The sequence below is a fragment of the Phyllopteryx taeniolatus genome, chromosome 5 (genome assembly GCF_024500385.1).
Source record: "Phyllopteryx taeniolatus isolate TA_2022b chromosome 5, UOR_Ptae_1.2, whole genome shotgun sequence".
In the NCBI taxonomy this organism is placed as follows: domain Eukaryota; kingdom Metazoa; phylum Chordata; class Actinopteri; order Syngnathiformes; family Syngnathidae; genus Phyllopteryx; species Phyllopteryx taeniolatus.
This window is the reverse complement of record NC_084506.1, coordinates 19631252-19656276: the sequence shown is the minus strand read 5'-3', so window position 1 is coordinate 19656276 and position 25025 is coordinate 19631252. Positions and strand designations below refer to the sequence as shown.

At 43.0% G+C, this 25025-nt stretch overlaps 2 protein-coding genes and 1 long non-coding RNA gene across 3 annotated transcripts in view; 1 reads left to right on the top strand and 2 right to left on the bottom strand.

Moving 5' to 3' along the window:
• The window catches only part of LOC133478019 (uncharacterized), a 28543-nt gene extending 19649 nt beyond the window's left edge, over nt 1–8894 (bottom strand). Inside the window, exon 1 of the long non-coding RNA XR_009788541.1 lies at nt 8814–8894. This is a non-coding gene — a long non-coding RNA (uncharacterized LOC133478019). The remainder of the gene's footprint in view (nt 1–8813) is intronic.
• On the top strand, nt 4827–9071 carry LOC133478018 (myoD family inhibitor domain-containing protein-like). The gene is made up of 3 exons (XM_061773516.1): nt 4827–4993; nt 5949–6164; nt 8800–9071. The coding sequence occupies exons 1-3, from the start codon at nt 4879–4881 to the stop codon at nt 9069–9071; spliced, it is 603 nt and encodes a 200-aa protein (XP_061629500.1). The 5' UTR covers nt 4827–4878.
• A 2896-nt stretch (nt 9072–11967) lies between these two features.
• LOC133478012 (ankyrin repeat domain-containing protein 26-like) overlaps nt 11968–25025 on the bottom strand; it is a 29653-nt gene continuing 16595 nt past the window's right edge. Inside the window, exons 31-43 of the mRNA XM_061773499.1 lie at nt 24559–24711; nt 24243–24418; nt 24039–24132; nt 23925–23951; nt 23482–23559; nt 22815–22949; nt 22588–22700; nt 18557–18701; nt 18257–18469; nt 17661–17884; nt 17383–17581; nt 17013–17058; nt 11968–16936 (exon numbers count right to left, since the gene is read on the bottom strand). Coding sequence (XP_061629483.1) covers nt 16806–16936; nt 17013–17058; nt 17383–17581; nt 17661–17884; nt 18257–18469; nt 18557–18701; nt 22588–22700; nt 22815–22949; nt 23482–23559; nt 23925–23951; nt 24039–24132; nt 24243–24418; nt 24559–24711 — 1734 coding nt within the window. The 3' untranslated portion in view covers nt 11968–16805. The remainder of the gene's footprint in view (nt 16937–17012; nt 17059–17382; nt 17582–17660; nt 17885–18256; nt 18470–18556; nt 18702–22587; nt 22701–22814; nt 22950–23481; nt 23560–23924; nt 23952–24038; nt 24133–24242; nt 24419–24558; nt 24712–25025) is intronic.

Here is a 25025-nt window from a genome sequence, read left to right as displayed (position 1 = left end):
CATCACGCATCATTTTCTCTTGGAGATATAATGATTATAATAATGATGATGATGAAGCTGTCTCACGTGTCCAAACATCAAGCCATCAGCCAATCATCAAGATCAATACTTACTTAATGCAAAATATATGAGACAGTTGGCACTGAAGCGTCGATGTTCGCTCACCAATACATTTGCCATAAATTTAGTTACAGACACATATTTAATGGATCCAAATGACCATTTTAGCATGAATTTTAATCTGATTTTTAGTTTTAACACGGGCTCAAATGTGCCTTTAGAAAGTTGCTTTGCTGAATTCATTCTTTGTTTTATGTGCATATTAAAACAATGACAAAATTGTCGGACTCCGTACAAAATGTTTGTTAATTTTGATCAATTCTTTTGATTTAACACAAACAGTTTTATTTCAAACCAATCTTACATCATTACCCTTAAAAAAACAAAAAGCTTAGTTTATTAGAGTTTGAATAAATGCACTGTTTGCTCTCTTAGTAAAACGTCCGCTAACAACCCAGGCTAATCTTAGCTGATTCTAGACAAACAAAGCTTATCTCTCAGTTGAGATGCATCACTTCTTGTGGCATCTAAGAGCATTTCAGAAAAAGCACAAGAAACACTACTAGCTGGGGTTTTCAGCGAATAGTTGGGGATGTTCCACAGCGGAAAAAAAAAAAGTCAATTGTGAACGGCAAATACGCAGCGGATTCCTGCATTCAGTTTACGGCAAGTCTCTCCATTGGCACAATAGTATAATGAGGTGGCTTGGGTCTATCACAGATGATTCAGGCAAGGTAAGCTATGTGAACCACTACACTAACAATGGCTCAAATGAAGATAATGAATCCATTCAGAAAATAAAAGGATATATTTTACATTAGACAGCAATATGTGATTTTTCAGTTGATATTTCTTTGATCAGAATCAGAATCATCTTTATTTGCCAAGTATGTCCAAAACACACAAGGAATTTGTCTCCGGTAGTTGGAGCCGCTCTAGTGCAACAGACAGTCAATTTACAGAACACTTTGGAGACATAAAGACATTGACAAAAAACAATTGTGCAAAAAGATGCAGAGTCCTCTAGCACTTAGAGCAGTTCGAATGACGAATATTGCAATAGTCCGGTGCAATGACCATTGTGCAAAGGGTGCCGAGACTTCAAGGATTGTATGCGGTTTAAAGTGACGAGTAGTGCGATAATCTGGGACAATGTTGGTTGTGCAAATGTTACAGATATTCCTCAATCAGTGTGCAAATGGAGCAGATGCTACTCTGGCATGAGTGGCCAGTATATGCAAATAGTGCAGCATGGCGAGACAACTACAGTGAGTGCACGAGTAATACATAATTGGCCCCACAGAAATGTGACAACGAACTCAAGTCAAAAAATTGCCAGGTTGTTGTAATGGAATTATAGGTTAGGTGTTTAAGAAGTTGATCGCAAGAGGGAAGAAGCTGTTGGAATGTCTACTAGTTCTAGTTTGCATTGATCGGTAGCGCCTACCTGAGGGAAGGAGCTGGAAGAGCTGGTGACCGGGGTGCGGAGGGTCAGAGAGGATTTTGCACGCCCTTGTCTTAGTTCTGGCAGCGTGCAAGTCCTCAATGGTGGATTGGAGGGTACCGACAATCCTTTCAGCAGTTTTGATTGTCCGTTGCAGTCGGAGTTTGTCCTTTTTTGTAGCAGCACCAAACCAGACTGTGATGGAAGAACACAGGACTGATTCGATGACCGCTGTGTAGAACTGTCTCAGCAGCTCCGGTGGCAGGCCGTGCTTTCTCAGAAGCCGCAGGAAGTACATCCTCTGCTGGGCCTTTTTGAGGACGGAGTTGATGTTGGTCACCCACTTCAGGTCCTGAGAGATTGTAATTCCCAGGAACTTGAAGGTCTCGACGGTTGACACAAGGCAGCTGGACAACGTGAGAGGCAGCTGTGGCGAAGGATGCCTCCTGAAGTCCACGATCATCTCTACAGTCTTGAGCGTGTTCAGCTCCAGGTTGTGTCGGCCGCACCACAGCTCCAGCCGCTCCGCTTCCTGTCGATATGCAGACTCGTCACCGTCCTTGATGAGGCCGATGACAGTGGTGTCATCTGCAAACTTCAGGAGTTTGACAGTCGGGTTCGCTGAGGTGCAGTCGTTCGTGTAGAGAGAGAAGAGCAGCGGAGAGAGGACACAACCTTGGGGCGCCCCAGTGCTGATGCTGCGTGTGGATGAGGTGGCCTCCCCCAGCCTGACCTGCTGTGTCCTGCCCGTCAGAAAGCTATAAATCCACTGGCAGATGGCAGGTGAGACGCTGAGCTGGAGAAGCTTGGATGAAAGGAGTTCAGGGATGATGGTGTAGAACGCTGAGCTGAAGTCCACGAACAGGATCCTCGCGTAGGTCCATGCACTGTCGAGGTGTTCTTGGATGAAGTGCAGTCCCATGTTGACTGCATCATCCGCAGACCTGTTCGCTTGGTAGGCAAACTGCAGGGGGTCCAGCAGGGGACCTGTGACACTCTTGAGGTGGTCCAGCACGAGACGTTCAAAGGACTTCATGACCACAGATGTCAAAGCGACAGGCCTGTAGTCATTCAGACCCGAGATTGCAGGTTTCTTGGGGACTGGAATGATGGTGGAGCGTTTGAAACAGGATGGAACTTCGCACATTTCCAGAGATCTATTGAAGATCTGAGTGAAGACTGGAGCGAGCTGGTCCGCGCAGACTTTGAGGCAGGATGGGGACACATGGTCCGGGCCTGCCGCTTTGTTAATCTTCTGTTGTTTGAAGATGCGTCTCACATCCTGTTCATGGATGGTTAACGCAGAAGTCAGAGGTGTGATTGTGGTCGCGGGTGCGGCCGGGTGGGTGTGTGGTGTGAAACTGTCCTTTTCAAATCTGCAGTAGAAGGTATTCAAGTCGTTGGCTAGTGTGCTATTGATCTCAGCTTGGGGGGATCGTCGCTTGTAATTAGTCAGCGATTGGAATGCATGCCAGACTGATTTAGAGTCGTTTGCGCTAAACTGTTTTTCCTACTTTGCTGCATGGTTCCTCTTTGCAATGTTAATTTCTTTAGTCAGCTGGTTTCTAGCTCGATTATACAGGGCCCTGTCCCCGCTCTGATATGCGTCCTCCTTAGCTTGGCGAAGCTGCTTAAGTTTAGCAGTGAACCACGGCTTATTGTTGTTGAATGTGCGAAATGATTTTGTTGGTACACAAACCTCAAACTGATATAGGATGTGACAGTGTCCGTATATTCATCCAGGCTGCCAGCTGAATTTTCAAAGACACTCCAGTCTGTGCAGTCTAAACAGCTTTGAAGTTCCATCTTGGCTTCATTGGTCCACTTTTTGACTGTTTTCACTGTAGGCTTCGCACATTTAAGTTCTTGCCTGTACGTCGGTATTAAGTGAATTAAGCAGTGATCAGACGAGCCCAAGGCTGCACGAGGTATAGCACGGTATGCGTTTTTTACCGTAGTGTAGCAGTGGTCTAAAGTATTATTTTCCCTGGTAGGACAGTCGATGTGCTGCTTGTATTTAGGGAGTTCGTGGTTGAGTTTAGCTTTGTTAAAGTCCCCGAGAATAATGAGGGGTGAGTCCGGGTGTTTTTTCTCAATTTCGTTGACTTGTTCGGCGAGCGTTAGCAATGCGGCGTTCGTGTTAGCTTGAGGCGTTATATAGACTCCAGCCAGTATGAATGATGCAAACTCACGTGGCGAGTAGAATGGTTTACAGTTTAAGAATAGCGACTCCAAATGCGGGCTGCAGTGTGTGCTGAGCACCGTGACGTCCGTACACCATTTTTCGTTGATATAGAGGCATATCCCGCCGCCCTTTGTTTTCCCCGATGATTCCATGTCGCGGTCCGCTCGATGAATGTTATTACTAACATTGTGTGGACGGCACATCTGCCTTCAAAGGTTGGGATTTTAATCTCATCTTGGAATAACCTGTATGATAGGTTAATATACAATTGGCTGGCCACGGTTCCAGGATGAACCTTGCCCCAAAAGTCAACTGGAACAGCCTCCAGGTCACCCACGTCCCACAACAGGATAAGAAAATGCACGTATGGATGAGTCGTGTTAAGTGGGCCTGTGACTTAAAGACAGAAAAAGCTCACACACATGTGGGGCATGTGTCTCCATTGTGTGAAAGCGTTACGCCACGTTGTACCGGGAAAGAGGAAGAGTGATTGTGGCTGGAAGCAAGTGGAGCACAAGCTCACGGTTTCCTGAGCAGTGAGTCAGGCCCACGTTAGGCCCAAGTTGGCTGGGTGGGTTTCATTTTAAAGACGGAACGACATGAGCGTCAAACACGAGGATGGGAGAAACTCCACTGGTGGGCTACGGAAAAGACGGTACGAGTGAAGGCAAGTGGTCATTTTCATACTTTCTGCGATGTGATGACAACATATTGTCACTTTTGCGGCAGTTATTGTGGAAAGTTCAACCAAAATAGGCTTCAAAAGTAAAATAAAAGGGGAAATCTCAAGAGACCTCAGATCAGTGATTTGCTTTTTTGCCATACTACTCAGAAGGGTACCAGTGATGACAAAAAGTGTGATGCTAACCATAGAACCGAAAATGGAACGTCACAGATTTTTTTTCAAAAAAAAACACAAAAAAAAAAGTATTATTATTTTTTTTTTTTCAAAGTTATGCCGTGTGAATAGCGAGGGTCCACTGTATAGTATAGATAAGCATTCATTCTCACATTCTATGGACAATTTTGACTTCAATGAACCTAACATGCATGTTTTCCAAGAGTCAAACAACGAACCACAGAACTGTGAGGCAGACATGCTAACCACTAGCAACCAGGCTGCCCCTGCAGTATTTAAGTCTATGATAAATGCAGTAGGGCTCTTATTTGGATAAATTGGATTGAATTGATGATGAATGTTATGCAAATTAAGGTGATATTGTTTTGGTGTATTCCAGGGAGCATGCCATTTAAACTTAAAGGGGAAGTCCCTCCTGTTACCATGCCAACAGAACTCATCAACAGTAGGTGGAAATTTGTCAACTTTGTGAATTAAACATTTCGACTCTTCATTAGGACACGTTTTTGCTGTATAATCTGATGTCTAATAAAAATTTTATTATCCAACATACAGTGCAGTGATTACCTTGAGATACGGTGGCCAGATTTACGGGTTTTTCGAAATACTAGCTGTTGTACGGACAATTTTTTGCTTTGACTTGCGAGCAAAACTTTCAGATACAAGCGCTGTATGGCGGCAGCGAACTCAACTGGCTTCACAGTTTGGCAGATCGTGAGCAAGTCTTCAAAGAAGAAACTTCAAGCTGTTTATTGTCACCCCCTGTTGAAGTTTACTGTCAAATTAAACATAAAACAAAGAAAATTGCACATTGTGTGTTTAAAACAACCACACAACTTAGCCTTTCCCAAACTTAATGCAAACCCACAATGCAAAACGCCATAAACGGGCTCACGAACATTACAATTTTTTTGAATGTGTTTTTTGTGGAGGTTGGAATGGATTAATGGAATTTCCATTTATTTAAATATAGGTGTTGTTTGTGTTTACATATTTCATATCACAATTGTATAAGTACATGATGTAGTATATGGGGAGTATGGGGGGTGCTGACGGCAAATTTTCACTGATCAACAACGGTCCAAAAACAATGGGTGGTACATCTTTACATTGTAAATCCATCCTCCCACCCCCGCAAAAGATTGTACGACTTGATTTATGACGTGCTTAAGCCAAGTGTTGACACGAATTAAAATTTTGTGGGGAGTCGATCTGCTTGATTTTTGCCACAGTAACTCGGGACTTGCTTGAAACTTGAAGGTTAAGACTTGAGACTTATGACTTCCACTTGCTCCCACCGCTGCTAATAGGCCTTTAATATGATGAGAAAGACATACAGTATGTGCATTTTACCTTCTATAAAGAATTAGGATGATTTATAGTGTGTCTATGTTGTCCAGCACAGCCTCAGAGAGGTGCAACCTTGCCACAAGGAAACGCTACAGTGCCCGACCCCCCTCGACACGTCACGCGCACACCCGCCTGCCCACGATGTGGTCTGGCGGTTCCGAACGACCTAGCTGGATCCCGCGGCACGAGTCAAGGACGTGGTTCCAGCTTATCCGTGCAAAGCGGCAATGTGGCGGATTCAAATCAACGCGTTGCTACACCTTCAGGTAAGCGCAATCAGGTTCCAATTGTCACCTCGTGGTCATCAATCATTCATTTATATGTAAACTTATGCTCAGAGGTTTACACACCCTGGCAGAATTTGTAAAATGTTGGCAATTTTTGGGAAAATATGACTGATAATGACCAGTTCCTTTTTTTCTTTATTGCTGTTTTGTTTAAGTATTGTAATATTGTATTCTGAAATGCCTGATAGGTCAATATGAATCCCATTAAAAATATTTTTCCCTGATCACTCATGAGTTTTTTTTTTTTATTGGATTTGACGGAGAGCTTTCATTATTAAAAGGTTTTAATTGTTTTAATTATATTACCATTTTTAATTGTATATTATTTTATTGTATGGATTTTTTTCCAGAATTTTCTTTGACATCATTAGTATGTGGACTCCAAAATCTAACGGAATAATGAAAAAAATGCAAAGAGAATTATTCTGTCGTGAGGTGCAGAGAATTAAATGAATATATATGAATTGATTTGTTTTACAGCCATGCATCCATTTTCTTTACCGCTTATCCTCACCAGGGTTGCGGGCTGCTGGAGCCTATTTCAGCTATCTTCGGGTGGGAGGCGGGCTACACCCTGAACCGGTCGCCAGCCAATCGCAGGGCACATTTTTTATTATTTAAATGACATATGTGTGTGTGTTATATGAAAACATTGACAAATGTTTACATTAATTTAGATCTTTAAAATTAAGCCGCCATCCTGATATGCTATGCTAGAACGAGCTAACGGCAGGTTTTTTTTTTGTGTCAAATCCTCAATTTGGAGAAACCTGTCTCAAGCCAATTTTTCCTTCCCAAAAGAAATTCTGAAATAAAGCGCAGATAACCAGAGCAGTTTTTTTTAAACATCAGTTTGAACATGTTTGCTGAGTGAAATAAATATACAATGCTTGTTTTCCCATTTTCCCATCTACACACAGCTATTAGCATACCTTATATGCATATTTACTGTATGTGTGTGTGTGTGGGGGGGGGGGGGGGGGGGGGGGGGGGGTGTACTACTTGGTTGGCTGAAACAGGAAAAGGCCAAAACCCTACTCCAGAGGGAATTTTTCCATCTTCCTTTCATTTACTTCCTGGAGTAAACAGGATAAAACGACACAATTTGCATGAGCTCGCTCTGCGTCTGGTCCTTGTGAGGATTAAGACGGGAGACGAGCACTAAAACAATAGTTAGCATCACGTAAGAGCCACTCGAACGTACCACAGGGGTTAATGTAGGCAATTTCACACGCACCTAATTGGGGTAGGGGAGCAATTATGTGGTGACAGATTCTTTGTGGTGGAAACTCATCACCAGGGAGACTTTGTGGCCCTTTTCGTTTTTCTTGATGAGTCTCCCTGGAGGGCTTTTGTGATTAAGGAAACAATCACACATGATCTGTGCGGCTTTCAAGTTTTCCTTGGCACCACAAACAAACATGGGAGATTAATTTTAAGGTTCACAGAACGGTAACTCTGCCGGTTTGATGCTGTCTGACAGGCTTTTAGAACAGGTTATGACCTCATGTTGCTTACTGAAACACTTTACACACACAGTTGAGTCGGGCTACCACTGAAACGTCACTAATGTGTATTGAAGGAGACTCATGCATATTTTTCACAAATTAAAACAGTTTCCAGGCGTCTTTTTAACATTTCTGTGACATGACCCCATCCATCCATCCATCCATCCATCAATCCAATTTCTTTACCGTTTATCCTCACTCGGGTCGTGGGCGTGTGGAGCCTATCCCAGCTATCTTCGGGCGAGACGCGGGGTACACCCTGAACTGGTCGCCAGCCAATCGCAGGGCATATAGAAACAAACAACCATTCGCACTCACATTCACACCTACGGGCAAATTAGTCTTCAATCAACCTAGCATACATGTTTTAGGGATGTGAGATTAACAATTACAGTCACTTTGCACACCCATTTTTTTTTCCCTTACTGAAATCAGTCCCGTGTCTCATGCGAGTGAGCTAGACCTCATCGCGCCCCACATTCAGTGAACCTCCATTTTTGGCGGGGGATAAGTTCCACAGTAGCTATCGAAAACTTTCACAATCGAGTATTCTATTGATTATCCCATTAATTTTTCAAGTATTCAAATAAAAAGTGATTCTGCATTATTGAACACAATAACGTACATGTGAGGTGCAGGTATCATTTTTGTCCACTGTGGTTTGCCACCCACACGTTATACTGTAGTATCTGTGATTTTGAGTGTATGGCTTTAAAAGGCGGGGCCTGGCTAGTGACATGGGCGTCAGCGAATGAGTGTTGAATCCACCAGCTGCTTACTGGCTCACCCATTAGCCAGTCTGCGTGTTGAGTTACTCGGCGTGAGTTTTGGCTATCAGCGAATCGTAAACGAGAGTTTGCTTCGACCATTTTTTTAGGGTTAGAGAGACTGAAATTTGATTGGACAAATTTAAATCTAACATACAATTCACATCCAAGTGCAGTATTGAAAGCACTGCAGCCAAGAGAAATACTAAAAAAAAAAATGAAGAGAATACACTGTTGGTAAAATATTCATATCATTTCATGGAACAAATATGAGCTATGCAAATGTACAGTAGTTCAGTGTCTCAACTACTGTGTAAAGTGAGTGATTTTGTCCATCAGACTCATGTGCTCACCTGCTGCTGGCCTGCCTCTCCTGCCAATGCTCCACGCTGCTGCTGGCCCTGCTGGAGGCTTGCACGTCTGGCCTGCACGACTTGTGCGCCTGCTGTTGCGGCGCTTGCGCCCGCTGCTGCCAGGTGCTGCGTGAGGCGCCGGTGGAGGAGTTCAACTGCCACGCCCACTGCCACTCGGTCCTCTTTCAGTCCTGCGGCGAGCCGACAGAGTGTCTCGAGTTTTGCATGGAGTGCTGCCAGATTTGCCACCACAACTAGTGGACTACAAGGACTGAGAAATAGCTGGCGGAAAAAATTATGAATGTGCGAAATGCCAGGTCAAGATGCCGAAAGACTACAATAATACACGACATTACATTGACTATTATGGGACAGTTTTCAATTGACGGCATAAGGAGTATTAGGGCCACACTACGAGATTAAAATAATGTAATTTTAGGAGAACAAAGTCGTGCACCTTTGAGAAAATTTCCTATATTTTCAAGATTAATGTAATATTACCAGAATAAAGTTTTATACAGTATTTTCGACAAAAAGTAATATATTTTCAAAATTAGTCTTAATTTTCCAAGAATAATAATATACATTTTCAGGAAGAAAAAAAAAACATATTTGAGATTAAAGTCATAATATTGCAAGAATGTTGTGACTTTTGGTTTGTCCCATCAATGAAGCCCTTACATTTTGAGCAAAAGGTATAATTTTTATATCATATCACACAAATAAAGTTGTATATTTCCATGAAATTTTTTTTATAGTTTTGAGATTAAAGTCATAATACTATGAGAATAAAACTTTTTTTTTTTTTTTAGGTAAAGTGATATATTTGATAAAAGTCATAATATGAGAAAAAAAATTCTATTCTTGAGATTAAACAAAAAGTATATTTTCAAATCAGTCATAATTTTATGAAAATAAAGTCGCATTTTTACTTGTGAAAGGAGGAATGATAGAGGAGCAGTTTCTTGTCTAAGTAAATATCAGCAATGTGGGGGATATCGTCACATTACTGTATACTTAAGTATAGCTGGTAACTTTTGTTTGATTATTAGTATTACGTGAATATGGTCATAAGTTTCAGAGAAAAAAAGTCCAATATCTGCCAGAAAGTTATTTTTTAGATTAAAGTTGTAATACTGTGAGTACAAAATTGGCCTTTTTTTTTTTGATAAAAAGTTGGATTTCATTTAGATTAAAATCATAATCATACCATAATAAAGTCATATTTTTACTCGTGGAAGTGAAGCAGTCTGTTACTTGCGTAAAGATGAGCAAAGTGCCATTTTCAACACTTTATATTGGTCAATAATTAGTAAAAATAACACTCATGTGGGATGTGTGGTAAATATATCAAAAGTACATCAGAAGTGTTACAGCTATTATATAAAAATAATGATTCCTAGAAAAAATGAAAAACCTAATAGATAAATGTTGTGCATGATTAATATTAAATTTTTTAAGAATCTTACACGGATATTAGATGAGATTCAACTTTTCTGTCATTCCAGTGAAATGTTGATGAGCATGAGATACAAAAAAAGCAGTAAAGTGGAGATCAAAATAATAATGTGTATTTGTGTACTGTGACATAAAGCTTTTCCGTTTGAACAGTTAATAGTAATAACTAGTTTTGATTGAATTAGGATGATTGAATTGAATTGAACGGCACCCTTAGCATTTGCCTATTATATTGGCCCTTCTGCTCCTTTGTGCATGTGGGCACAAGCATTCAAGCGTAAAGATAAGTCACTCTACTCATGTCCAAACCGAAAGTGTTTCGCATAAGCATGTCTTCATCATGTAAAGCTGCCGCTTTATCGTCTCCTTTACTGTGATGATGACGGTATCGACAAAAATTATTATCTATCTCCTATGAGATTTTGGGGAGGAGGGATAGAAACAAAACAGCAAGTAGCTTTTGAAGTATTAAAATAAATGTGCCAAGGCCATTTATCTGCCAGTGAAATCTCTTTGGACAGCCAGCGTGGGACTCGTCAACTTGATTTTTTTATTTAAAGACTGCATTTACTCAGGGAAAATGCATCGTTTGAGTACATTAAGTTTCATTTAATGACTTTGACCCGCATAAGAGGGGCCCTCCTTGTTTGTTATCTGAGAGCAAAGTGTCTTGTTTTAATATCGCAGCGTTGACTTCGACGTTAGGAGCCGAGGAGCGGGGCAAAACAGAGCCTGTCATCTCCCCCTTGAATTCCTTCACGTATTTGTCTTGAACATAAAAGAAAGCTTTAAGGCTGCCAAGATCTTCAAGATGGAAGGCGGCTTCTTTAAAAGGACGTCGAGTGGGATGACAGCAGAGAGTAAACAGCCAAAAATAAAACAGAGCAAGCAAAAAAGAAAGAGACAACATTGTCAATCTGTCTGGAGGGGGAGCAAGGAGGCTTGTTTAAATAGCGTTAAAGACGCTTGTTATTCTGCTGCGGCTGACAAGAAACAGTGGTAATGCCTCATTTGGACCGCAGTGAGCGGACGTTAACAAACAAACACCTGCGTTTGTTCCGGTTGTCCTCCTCTCGAGCCACAACTGATGTCTACGACGCTCTCAAGGCACATGGAGATGATTGACATTTTAACTTTCGCTCAGTTGCCACAAGATTATGTTACGTTTACACTATGTACCCGGTGGCCATGGTAATCACGTTTCAAGCCGCGTGGGCAAAACAGGATACACGGGAGACAACGCGGCGTGGCGGGATGGGTAAACATGAATGGCTGTGATTGCCATGGATGCCTCGCCAGATTAAAACTGCCAAATAAGTTTCCATAGCTGTCAACGTGCGCGTGAGAAACCGAGTCGGGTGTAGCAAAACTGGGTGAATGCAATAGGCCTAAGTAATAGGGGCGTAACAAAATCTGGAGGCAGTCAGTAGTGGGATGGGAAGCTATGTGCTATTTCCCCAGCATCTCGGTTTTTAGGTTTGGGGCACTTTCTTCCACGTTTGGTGCACATTTTGTTAGTGCACTTCAGCTTGAGGTCACAAACTGATGGCCGAACATTCTCCCACAGGATTTTCTGGTAAAGAGGAGAGATCGTGGTTCCATTAATCATAGCAAATCATCCAGGTCCTGAAAAAGAAAGCAGCTCCAGACTTCACACTACCACCAAGTTTGACTGTTGGTTTTTATTTTCTGAATTGCAGAGTTACATTTATGCCAGATGTAACGAGATACACACCTTCCAAAAAGTTATTTTGTTTCGTCAGTCCATAGAACATTCTCCCAAAAGTCTCAGCCTTTGCTCTTTTTGGAGAGTAGTGGGTTTCGCCTTGGAACGCTGCCATGGATGCCATGTTTCTCTTCTTTAATGTTGAGTCATGAGCACTGACCTTAACTGCAGCAAGAGAGGCCTGCAGTTCTTTAGATGTTATCCTGGGCTCCTAAATTTGTGACCTCCTGGATGAGTCAGCGCTGTGTTCTTAGGCTAATTTTTGTTGATCGGCCGCTCCTGGGAAGGTTCAACACTTCCATCCATCCATCCATCCATCCATTTTCTACCGCTTATCCGAGGTGGGGCAGCGGGGGCAGTAACTTTAGCAGGGACACCCAGACTTCCCTCTCCCCAGCCACTTCATCCAGCTCTTCCGGGGGGATCCCGAGGCGTTCCCAGGCCAGCCGAAGGACGTAGTCTCTCCAGCGTGTCCCGGGTCATCCCCGGGGTCTCCTCCCGATGGGACGTGCCCGGAACACCTCACCAGGGAGGCGTCCGGGAGGCATCCGAATCAGATGCCCCAGCCACCTCATCTGGCTCCTCTCGATGTGGAGGTTCAACACTTCCACATTTTCTCAATTTTGTGGATAATAGCTCTCATGGTGGTTCACTGGAGTCCGAAAGCTTTAAAATGGCTTTGTAACCCTTTCTCGACTGACAGAGGTCAATTTCTTTATTTCTCATTTTTTCTTGAATTTCTTTGGATCGTGGCATTTTGTTGCAAGTTTTTGAGATCTTTTGGCTGACTTCATTCAGTCAGACAGATTCTATTGAAATGATTTCTTGATTCAACAGGTCTGTAGGTAATCAGGCCTGGGTGTGGGCAGTAAAAATTAACTCAGTTTTCCAAAAAATGTGATTAGCCACAGTTAATTCATGATTTATCAAGGGGGCAAATATTTTGTCACACAGAGCCAGGTAGCTTTGAATATTTCTTTTCCCCTCAATAAATAAAATCACACACACTCACGCACGCTCGGATACACACACATAATTAAAATAATAAATAATTAACATAATTTTGCAAACTCATAACAGTCAATTCTTGCTAAAATGAACTTAAATTATAAAGCAATATGTAAAAACTAAGTTTAACGCTAAACTTAAGTTTAAGTTCAATGTTAGTTGAATGTATGGCTGCACAATTAATCGAATTTTAATCATGATTGCGATTTTGGCTGCAGATTTGGACATGCCACTAAAAATTTCAAGAGGAAGGTGAAATTTGTTAAGTTTTGTGAACTTGGTTATAAAATATGTAGCTGTTTGAATATGGTGTTGGAATCTTGATAAATGTTTTATTTTTCAACATTAAACCTATTTAATTTCGTTAAAGACATGTAGTTAGTCAGATAACGCTAGCCTAATAGCATAATTGTCCAGGTCATTTTTGACTATTTACAGGGGGGAAGAGAGAGGGAGGGAAAAAAAAAAACATCCAACAAACGAGAAGAATCCATTTGATTTAACTTTTGCAGACTTTTCTTTTAACAAGCATGTTGGTATTTGTTATTGATATTGTGACACTAAGATAAAAATGACTTGGACAACTATGCTATTACGCTAACTATATACATATTTCAAAAGATTGTTTGGAACACAATCTACATTGGTTGCACCCTATTTTTCATATTCATCATGCTAGTCCTGATAGAAAAAAAGGTTCCCCACCCCTGGGTTAAGACAACAGTAAAAAGTTTGATAAATGTATGTATTTACACAATGACAAGAGTTTGCTTTTGTTTCTTCTGCATTCTTTTTTTTTTAACTAGGCATCAATGACAAAAAGATGACTCAACATAGAGAGCTTTGTTTTAGCCATCATAACTTTTCAAAAATAAATAAATAAATAAATCCTTTCAACTCTCCGCCTTTTTATTCATCATGTGTCTATTTGTATTCTTGGCCACATGTAAATCTGATGTTTGTAACCTCCTCAATCAAAGCAAGCTTTACATGTAGTGTGTGAAGTGGCATCAATTGGGGGGAGGAAAGAGAAATAATCACACTTAATAGTCAGTCTGTCAGATGTACCCATCTGCTGTAAAGGAAACTAAAATAAATGTGAGCATCAAAGCGAGGAAAAGACGCAGCAGAGGGTGTGTGTGTGGGGGGGGGGGGGGGGGGGGGGGGCAATCACAAGTGCATTGTGTCATTTGAATAAGTGAGGGGAATTGGTTCTTCACCGACGCATACCTTCAACTTTTGTGCCTTTACAATGAGGGAGGGTGGGCTGGTACAAAGTAAACATATCAAAATATAACTAATGAGGGGCCAATAAGACATGAATGTGTGCATGAAACATTGATGGAAAGATGCTTTTTTTCTCATCATGAGAATCAGACACCTGCAATCAGTGCACGTTATAAACAAAGTACACGAACACTATACTGTATGTACAGTAATTCAGCAGCATAGGTCAGCTGTAAATATTTATGTTCTGTCACCCAGATGCTCATTTACTACAACCCGTCCGTCTTCAGGGTATCAGAAGATTTAAGAAGGCCATGTTTAAGACTTTTTTTAAACCCTTTTTGGAACATTTCAATCAAATTTCATTTTATTGGCTTTCTCATGTGACTTCATTTCCTGAAATGTACAGCAAGCTACGTGCTTTAAAGTTTTATTTTCCAGTCCTTTTGATAGACAAGAATCACAAACATCCCAGGCATTCTTACTCAACTGTACAGGGTTGCAGAAAGAAAAATTGTGAGAGTGGTGCAAAAAACCAACTGAAATTAGTGACAAGAATATATCTTTACCTTGGGAGAGGCTCGTTAAGAAATAATTATGTTGACCCATACATCGTGTAAATTAAATATACCTAAAATTTAAACCAAGAAAGAAACGTCACCATTTGATGGCACGGAGCAATGATGGACGGCAAACCAAACAAGAAACATCAACAGATTCAAAGAAAGAATGATAAAATTCAAATACATAGTGTATGTTGCTGATTAAAACTGAATGTTGATTTAATATTTCTCTGTGAGTCCCTTGATTGATGAAAAATACAGTGTACTCTACAACATACACTGATCAGCCACAACATTAGGTACAGTAAAGATCTAATCCATAATCAAAAATGCAGTTCATAAAATGTTGTACATCTTGAACCCTGTAAAGTGAATGCAGAGAGATTTGTTTGTAAATACAGTATACATGTTTGAAGATAACGCCCAGTCTTTGCACATTTTCAGCAATTATGTAGTACACAGTTGTGGAGATATAGTGTTAAACTGTTTTTCAGCATTTCAGTTTTCCTGATTTTTGGGCGGTGGCTAAAACGTGACGCGCAATTGCGATGCGCAGTTAGCTAGCTAGCTATGCCTAAACTCCGAAAATCCATCTTCCCTTCGGTTTGTCCGCCGGTGAGTCCACTTTAGAGTGCTCCGTTGCACAGCGTGGAAAAGCCACTCGACAATCCGGTGGGTTATATTGCAGCCATTTTTGTGGCTCAAACATGTGCAGGCACACAAGAAAGATGCTAGACAAAGTCGCATCCATTTTTACAGGTCGTAGAAGTAGTAACTGATTGTTGACAATTGTGTGGGGCACAGCGTTTAAGAACAGAGTGAACAGCTAGATTTTACAGAATTTTGAAGCCTAATTTTATATTTATTCATTCATCCATTTTCTGTACCGCTTATCTTTACAAGGGTCGCAGGCATGCTGGAGCCTAACACAGCTATATTCGGGCGAGAGGTGAGGTACACCCTGAACTGGTCGCTAGTCAATCGCAGGACACACACACACAACCATTCACACTCACAGTCACACCTACGGCCAATTTAGTTTTCAATAAACCTACCACGCATGTTTTGGGGATGTGGGAGGAATCTGGAGTACCCGGAGAAAACCCACGCAGGCACGGGGAGAACAGGCAAACTGCACACAGGCGAGGCCGGATTTAAACCCGGGTCCTCAGAACTGTGAGGCAGATCTACTAACCAGTTGGTAACCGTGCCGCACCTCATTTTATATGCTTGGCAATTTTTTTAATCATTCAGATTTGGCAGTGTTGTTAACAACACCTCTCTGTGGTGTGCCAAATTTACAAGAAATATAAATTTTCACTTGACAGGGAATTTACCATAAGAGGGCTAAAATATTAGAAATGTATATTTATTTATTTATATTTGATACGGCTCGTGTATTGAATCTTCAAGGGTGTCAAACCCATTTTTGTTGCAGGCCACATCATAGTTCTGATTTCCCCTAAAATGTATGATCATCTCATCTTACACAACAAATGAACGGCTAACTAGTTCGGAAATAAGAAGCTAGAGAAAATTGTTTGTTATTAACTATTATTCAATTTATTTTAAAAGGGGGATTGGCTAAAAAATGCTTACAATATCTCAACATTGATAAGAGAAAAGACAATTTGCGATTTTGATATTTTAACAAGAAACATGAGGTCAATGTACATAATTTACTTTTGTGGGCCGGATCTGGCCCTGAGTTTGACACCTGTGCATTAGATTGTGGGTTTAAGAGTGTGGCTGATCAATGTGCTCACTTCCTGAGTGCTTAAGTGCAACGTGCATTTGGTTTGCTTGTTCTTGATTGGTCCAGACAGTACTTAAAGCTCCTATGTACAGATATACACTGTTGTGGGATGTACCTTATGTCATTTCTATTTAACAATCCCCCTGTGAGGTCAGTGGTGAAATCCCAGTCAGATGTGGATATTCAGTACACACGCTGAAGTTCTCAGTAATTTCTACCTCAACTTGGTACTGCTGGGACATCTCTAGTGTTTCTTAGACCTCGTGGTTCTTCTTCACGACCTCCAAGTACTGCTGCTTTGCTCTGCTAACAGGGTCCATCTCCACCCTCGACGCAGAGCCCACTGGAGACATGCGGGCCAAAGAGACGTCGAGTTCCGCAGAGGCTGAGGAGGGGAAATGGACACTGATCACATGGAACAATACAACAAAATAGACTTTGTAAATTGTTTCTTCTCACACCTTTGTTTAGTTCCCTTGATATGCTTCTGTCCAACTGACGCTGCATCTGAAGACAACAACACAGATTGAGCAATTGGATTATTTTTTTTTTAATGAAACCATCAATCATTTTGGTCTCCCTGAAGTCAAGAGAACAACAACTTAAACGCAGCGTGAAGGAGAATGGAGGAAAATGTAATTTTTGATACGTTCTCATTTTGTATTTGGGAGTTTGATGTCTGAGAGTGGATCGGCAACTGCGGCTCTCTTTGCCCACCTGTGAGGGGATTACAGTAGCATAATTGCTACATTGCGACAGCTTGTAACTCGAAAAACTCCTGGGGCACTCATAAGTCCAGGTACCAATTTACAGTACATTAATGTGAGATACCATGGCAAGGTAGTCCTCCACACTGCTGCTTTGTCCTTCAGCCAGAGGGCTGAGGAGCCTTGAGGCAAGGCCCCTGTATGGGGCCCCCAGGGAGCACACAACTCCAGACGGTGGTGGTCCAGGTCCCGGGGAGGTGATGAGAGATGTGTCATGCTCGTTGACCAACCTGGAACTGGCCTCTGTGAGCTGATAGTTCGTCCTGTATACAGTAAACAGCAGATGTTTGACGACATTATGTGGAGCTGAGCCGTTTTGTTTTAAAGTAGCGACTTTCAGACCTTTTTAGATCGGCAGACAGGGACTTGCGGAGCTTCTGTTCCTCTCTGTACAGTTCTTTGAACTGTTCCAGCTCTGTGCGCGTGGACTCTCTCAGGCTGACGGTGTCGTGTTGGATGGTTCGGGCTCGGTTCAATTCGCTCTCCAGTTCTTGGATCTTCAAGCGCATGCTGACCTCATTGGCCGCTTTAATCTGGTCCTGTGCCTCCTGTGTCGCCGCCTGGGACTGTGAGAAATAATTAACATTGAATATACAATGATGGTGACTAAAGGTGATGTGGTACTGAAGGTGCCATCTTATTACAAATCTTTGAATGCCCTTGGACCCAAACACATTCAAAAACCAAGTGTACTACATCATACTGAGAGATGTTTCTAATAGTTTGGTTTTTAATTTAGCAACAGGAGAGGTAAAAAAAAAATAATAATAAAAAAAAAAAAAGCTCTCAGTATGATGCAATGCAGTTCCACATTAAGGTAATAAATTGTTAAGCAAACAAAACTGAGCATTATCTTTGTTTGATACAAAAGTCAATTTGATTGTGCAGGTGCACCTAACAAAGTGGCCGGTGAAAATATTTATTATTTTTCACCCTACCTGCAGGAAGAAGTTGACTTCCTGTAGTTTCAGATGTATTTCCTGTCGTGCCTTCTCCTCCACCTCCCGACGGTACTGCTCCATCTGCCTCTGCTCCACCTCGGAGGCCTCCACTCTGTGTTTGAGGTTGTGCACCTCCTCTTCCAACAGCCTCCTCTCCAACAGGCTGCCTTGGAACACACCCCTCTCTAGCTCCCCCTGCAGGTCTCGCGCCTGGGGACAAGAACGAGTAACAACACAACTCACATACTGAGTTTGTGCGGTACTTTATAATGACAGTGAAGCATCAGCTGGACAAACTTTTTCCCTTCTTCCATCGGCCTGGCTGTGTCTTCCCAGGTCCATCTTTAGACTACTCATTGGAGAGGCAAAGTCACCTTCTCTGCCACCACCTCTGTCCTGATCCCGCAGCCTCCTCTTTGCAGTTTTAAGCAGAGTCCGTAGCCTTAATTCAAATGAACACCATAAACGAGTAGTCAGTAAACAAATAACAATAAAGTAATCATTATTGTTAATGCAAGGTATTGTTCACTACAAATTACAATGGATATTCACCCTTTAAAATTTGACTTGTTTTCCATCTTGAATGAGTTGATGAAATTAAGATAAACTGGAAATGTGTTAACCGGGCTCAGGCTCTGTCTTTAAATTCAAGACAAATTAGACAGACACACAATGAATCTATCCTGCTGACTAAAAAGCTGTTTGACCCAACAATCCATCCATCCATCCATTTTCTACCGCTTATCCAAGGTCGGGTCACGGGGGTAGTAGCTTTAGCAGGGGCGCCGATACTTCCCTCTCCCCAGCCAGTTCATGTGCCCGGAACACCTCACCAAGTAGGCGTCCTGGAGGCATCCGAATCAGATGCCCCAGCCACCTCATTTGGCTCCTCTCGATGTGGAGGAGCAGCGGCTCTACTCTGAGATCCTCACAGATGACCGAGCTTCTCACTATCTCTAAGGGAGAGCCTAGAGACCCTGCAGAGGAGAGTCCAGACACCCTGCGGAGGAAACTCATTTCGGGCCGCTTGTATCCGGGATCTTGTTCTTTCGGTCACGACCCACAGCTCGTGACCATTGGTGAGGGTAGGAACGTAGATCAACCGGTAAAGCGAGAGCTTCGCCTTTCGGCTTAGCTCATTCTTTACCACAACAGACCGAAACAAAGTCCGCATCACTGCAGACGCTGCACCGATCCACCTGTCGATCTCTCGTTCCATTCTTCCCTCACCCCAAGATACTTGAACTCCTCCACTTGGGGCAGGATCTCATCCCCAACCTGGAGAGAGCACGCCACCCTTTTCCGACTGAGGACCATGGTCTCAGATTTGGAGGTGCTGATTCTCATCCCAGCCGCTTCACACCGAACCGCTCCAGTGAGAGTTGGAGATCTTGATGAAGCCAACAGAACCCCATCAACTGCAAAAAGCAGAGATGCAATACTGAGGCCACCAAACCGGAGCCTCTCTAACCCTGACAAAAGGCAGCCTTGGCGGAGTCCAACCCTCACCGGAAACGAGTCCGACTTACTGCCGGCAATATGGACCAAACTCTGACACTGGTCGTACAGAGACCGAACAGCCGCTATAAGGGTGTTCGGCACCCCATACTCCCGAAGCACCCCCCACAGGACTCCCAGAGGGACACGGTCCAACGCCTTCTCCAAGTCCACAAAACACATGTAGACTGGTTGGGCGAACTCCCAGGCACCCTCGAGGACCCTGCCAAGGGTGTGGAGCTGTCCACTTTTCCACGGACGAAAACCATACTGCTCCTCCTGAATCTGAGTTTCGATTTCCCGACAGACCCTCCTCTCCAGCACCCCTGAATAGACCTTACGAGGGAGGCTGTAGAGTGTGATCCCCTTGTAGTTGGAACAGACCCTCCGGTCCCCTTTCTTAAAAAGGGGGACCACCACCCCAGACTGCCAATCCAGAGGCACTGTCCCCGATGTCCACGCGATGTTGCAGAGGCGTGTCAACCAAGACAGCCCCACAACATCCAAAGCCTTTAGGGACTCCAGCCCGGGGGCCTGCCACCGAGGAGCTTTTTAACCACCTCAGTGACCTCAACCCCAGAGATAGGAGAGCCCGCCTCAGAGACCCCAGACTCTGCTTCCTCATGGGAAGGCGTATCGGTGGCATTGAGGAGGTCTTCGAAGTACTCTCCCCACCGACTCACAATGTCCCAAGTCGAGGTCAGCAGCGCCCCATACCCACTATACACAGTGTTGATGGTGCACTGCTTCCCCCTCCTGAGATGCCGGATGGTGGACCAGAATTTCCGCGAAGCCGTCCGGAAGTCTTTTTCCATGGCCTCACCGAACTCCTCCCATGCCCGAGTGTTTTTGCTTCAGCGACCACCAAAGCTGCATTCCACTTGGCCTGTGGAACTCCAGAGGCAGCTGATAGATACCATCAGCCGCCTCAGGAGTCCCAGAGGCCAAAAAGGCCCGGTAGGACTACTTCTTCAGCTTGACGGTGTCCACCAACGGGTTCGGGGATTGCCCCCACGACAGGCACCGACCACCTTACGGCCATAGCTCCGGTCAGCCGCCTCAGCAATGGAGGCGCGGAACATGGTCCACTCGAACTCGATGTCCTCCGCCTCCCCCGGAACGTGAGCAAAGTTCTGTCAGAGGTGGGAGTTGAAAATCCTTCTGACAGGGGATTCTGCAAGAGGTTACCAGCAGACCCTCACAATACGTTTGGGCCTGCCAGGTCAGCATCTTCATCAACCCACGACCAGGTGGTGATCAGTTGACAACTCTGCCCCTCTCTTCACCCGAGTGTCCAAGACATGCGGCCTCAACTCCAATGACACGACCACAAAGTCGATCGTCAAACTGCGACCTTGGGTGTCCTGGTGCCAAGTGCACGTGTGGACACCCTTATGCATGGTGTTTGTTATGGACAATCAGTGATGAGCACAGAAGTCCAATAACAGAACACCGCTCGGGTTCTGATTGGGGGGGCCGTTCCTCCCAATCCCTGCCAGAGAGGTGACATTCCACGTCCCTAGAGCCAGCTTCTGTAGCCGGGGATCGGATCGCCAAGGTCCCTGCCTTCGGCCACCGCACAGCTCGCACTGCACCCGACCCCTATGGCCTCTCCCACAGGTGGTAAGCCAATGGGAACCCAACAATCCATTAATCAATAATCCATAAAGTGTCTTTTGAATGGCACTGAATGTATGAAGGGGGGAAAAAAACATCATCAAAATTGGACCATTTTAGGCCTTGCGATCTCAAGTACTGTTTTGAGCAGACAAATAGCCAAAAAGAGCCATTTAAAATGAATGCAAATCACAGGTATCCCATTTTGAAAAGCATACAGTGGAACTTCGGTTTTCGTACGCCTTGTTTTCGATTTTGGACACGTTTTCGTCCAGATTTTGTCCCACTTTTCGTATATCCGCTTGGTTTTTGTACAAAAAATGTGTGACTCGGCCATACATTTCCCGAAAGTGTTGCATGTTCATCCGAGGCATTTTGTAAGTTGTGTAAAAAGGGCTCAACAGATGGTAATGAATATTCCACAAAGCAAGCTTTTCTTGACAAATTAAGGCAATAAATAAACCCTACCAGTCTGTTGCAAAACACTCAGGAAACAGTTTCACCTCACTTTCTTTGGTAACTTGGTGGTTTATTTAGCAGTTGCACTCGATACTCGCTTGAGCACAACTGCTAACTAAGCCGACTGGTTAGAGCGTCAGCCTCACAGTTCTGAGGAGCGGGGTTCAATCCCCGGCCCCGCCTGTGTCGAGTTTGCATGTTCTCCCCGTGCCTGCGTGGGTTTTCTCCGGGCACTCCGGTTTCCTCCCACATCCCAAAAATATGCATGAATTGGAGACTCTAAATTGCCCGTAGGTGTGAATGTGAGTGCGAATGGTTTTTTGTTTATATGTGCCCTGCGATTGGCTGGCAACCAGTTCAGGGTGTACCCCGCCTCCTGCCCGATGATAGCTGGGATAGGCTCCAGCACGCCCGCAACCCTAGTGAGGAGAAGCGGCTCAGAAAATGGATGGATGGATGTTATTCCACAGATGTGTTTTTTTTTTTATCCTGACCTTTGACAGGATTATTACGTTAATGTTGCCCCAATTTGTTGGAGTGTTGCCGAGCAGACTGGGAGGCTTGTTATTGCCTTGAGTTGTTAATAAAAGCTCGTATTGTGGAATACGCCTTGCAGTCTGTTGAACTGTTGAACAAACATTGCTGATACACATCAGGCAGAAAAGATGGATTTCCTATAGGGTTTTGTTTGGTAATGCTAAATGTTTGGATGAGTTTGGATCCCGGGTAAGACAAATGAAAGGTGGCACTATCACCTGTACATTTCCTTTTGAAGCTCTGTGTTTCTCTCCATCTCTTGTTCCAGACGAGAATCGACAGCCTTCTTTTGCTCTGCTACTTTCTTGGCTTTCTTCTTCTCTATTTCCACCTGGAACACACATCACATAAGCTATTAAAAGTCAGGAAGAAAACAAAAGAGGGCAGGAGTGCTTGCCATTTAATTCATTTTCGATAACATTGACTAAGTCAAAATTACACTCACCTGGCTGCCAAGTTCTACTTTTGCCTTTTCGAGCTCCGCAAGACGCAGTCCTAGCTTAGAGCGGCTCTTTAGCTCCTCCTCCCACATGACCTGAGAGTCGTGGGCACTGTTGGACAATACACCTTGCTTTTGCACCTGAACATAAAATAATAAAATGTGAGACAAAAAAAAATACACACCATTAAATCCGTTTTTACTTTAAAAATAATTGGTTGCCATTGCTGCAAGGTGTTTGTTTTAACTTAGAGTAATGTGGAGGACGATTACACAAAAATCACCTAAGCTTGTTATGAATATTAGCTCTTAAAAGGTTTTTATAAATTTCATGACTATATGTACATTGAGTATCAACTGCCACCTACCATATGAGACATCACTAAACAGCCACCAAAGAGAACAATATCCGGTGGTTAGCCTTTGTTCGTGTTTAAATATGTTTGTATAAATAAATGATATACATGTATTTAACGTTTGTCCGAAAACACCAGCCATAAAGAAAACATTTTAGCAAGTTCCGCTTCTAATTGTCACGTCATCAAACCGTAGTCATGGTCATTAGTACAGCATACACGGGAAGTCCGTGAAACTGTTTTTTCAGGTTTGGTCAGGTGATGTTCTGAATGTAGTGGATTTCAAATAGAACTGCTATAGTAAATGTAGCACTCACCTCTTTACTGAGTTGGTCCTCTAATGTCATCTTACTACTTTGTAGGTTGGTCACCAAATCTTCCAAATGAGCTCTGACCTACACAAACGAAGAAAAATGTCACACTTTGAAGTGTTTAGTGTTTTGTTTCTTGAAAATACAGAAGCGCGGGGCTGATTTGTAAACTTTAAAGAGCTCCTCAGGACACTTGATAGATTGTACCATGCATCATGCAGCTTGGAGGAAGAATGGAAGACCCCAGAAACCAGAATCATGGAAAATAATCCATGAGGGTGCCAAGATAAACCTCCCCAAAAGAACAGCTACCACATTTATTGCATTACTTGAGCTGCAGTTTGTTCAAAGACACCAGAGAAAGACCACTGAATTTCATTGTAACTTATATTAAGTCTAAGATGCACAGTCACAGGCGAAGTAAATCTAAATCCAAAACACCAACCAACCATTCCTCCATTTGCACTGTCAGACAGCTGGGAAAAAAAAATTATTTTCTTAAATACGTCCATGGAGATAAAGTATTATAAAAGGAAAAATAAAGGAAAATTAGTTGCACTCACTCTTGCCTCCTCCTGAGAACCTTTCTGAAGTGCTTCAAGTTTGTTAGACTGTTGCTTTGCAGCGGCCTCCATCTTGACATTCTCTATCTCCAGCCTAAGGCAGCATTAGGCAGACATGACACAGTTAATACATTTGATTACAAACAGAAAACTGTTCTCTCTGTTTTCGCAGTGCACAGGAGAACACGCAGTTCCATTTTTTACCTTTGCACAGCCTCTTCCAGCTGTTTGACGGCAGCATCGGAGGCAGCCGCAGCAGACAGCGCCCCTTGCAGTTTCTGAGCGGCAGTGCTGAGTTCTTTCTCTCGTTCATCCAGACGACACCTTAGATCGTTCACTTGTTTCTCAGCTTGAAGGCATAGGGATTCTCTTTCTTCCATCTATATCACAGAAAATAAACTTGAGCAATGTTAAAAAAAATAGATAATGCGCACTCTCATTTATCATGAGTAACGCCACACACAACAAATGATGCTATGAGGGGAGGATAAAAAAAGTCAGCACTGTTCCCTGCCAGTACCTTTGCCTTAAGGTTGTCCATGTCTTTAAGGAGCCGAGTCTTTTCTTCCTCCAAATCATTACGATAGCGTGTGTTGATTTCCAGAGAAGCTTCGCACATCGACAGCTTCTTTAATGAGTCTGCTAACTCCTGCTGCAGTTGCCTCTGACTTGCCTTAACATACCCAGAATGAATAAAAACAGAAATATTTGGTTATATACGGAGATAGTCCAGGCATTAGCTCCATGATTCTCAAACTGTCGTACGTGCACCACTAATGGTGCATGGGATCGCTCTTGTGGTATGTGAAGAATCACTGAATTATATGTTCAAACTGTGCAACTGTGATAAAGTAGCTTAATTTTGTTTTTTTGACCAAGTACAGTACAATTGTTAAGTACAGTTCAGTTGTATTTTACTCTTAAGGAGAACAAAGTTGCATTTAATCTTTTAGAAGTTTGTTTTCAAACATTTATGTATTTTTTAAT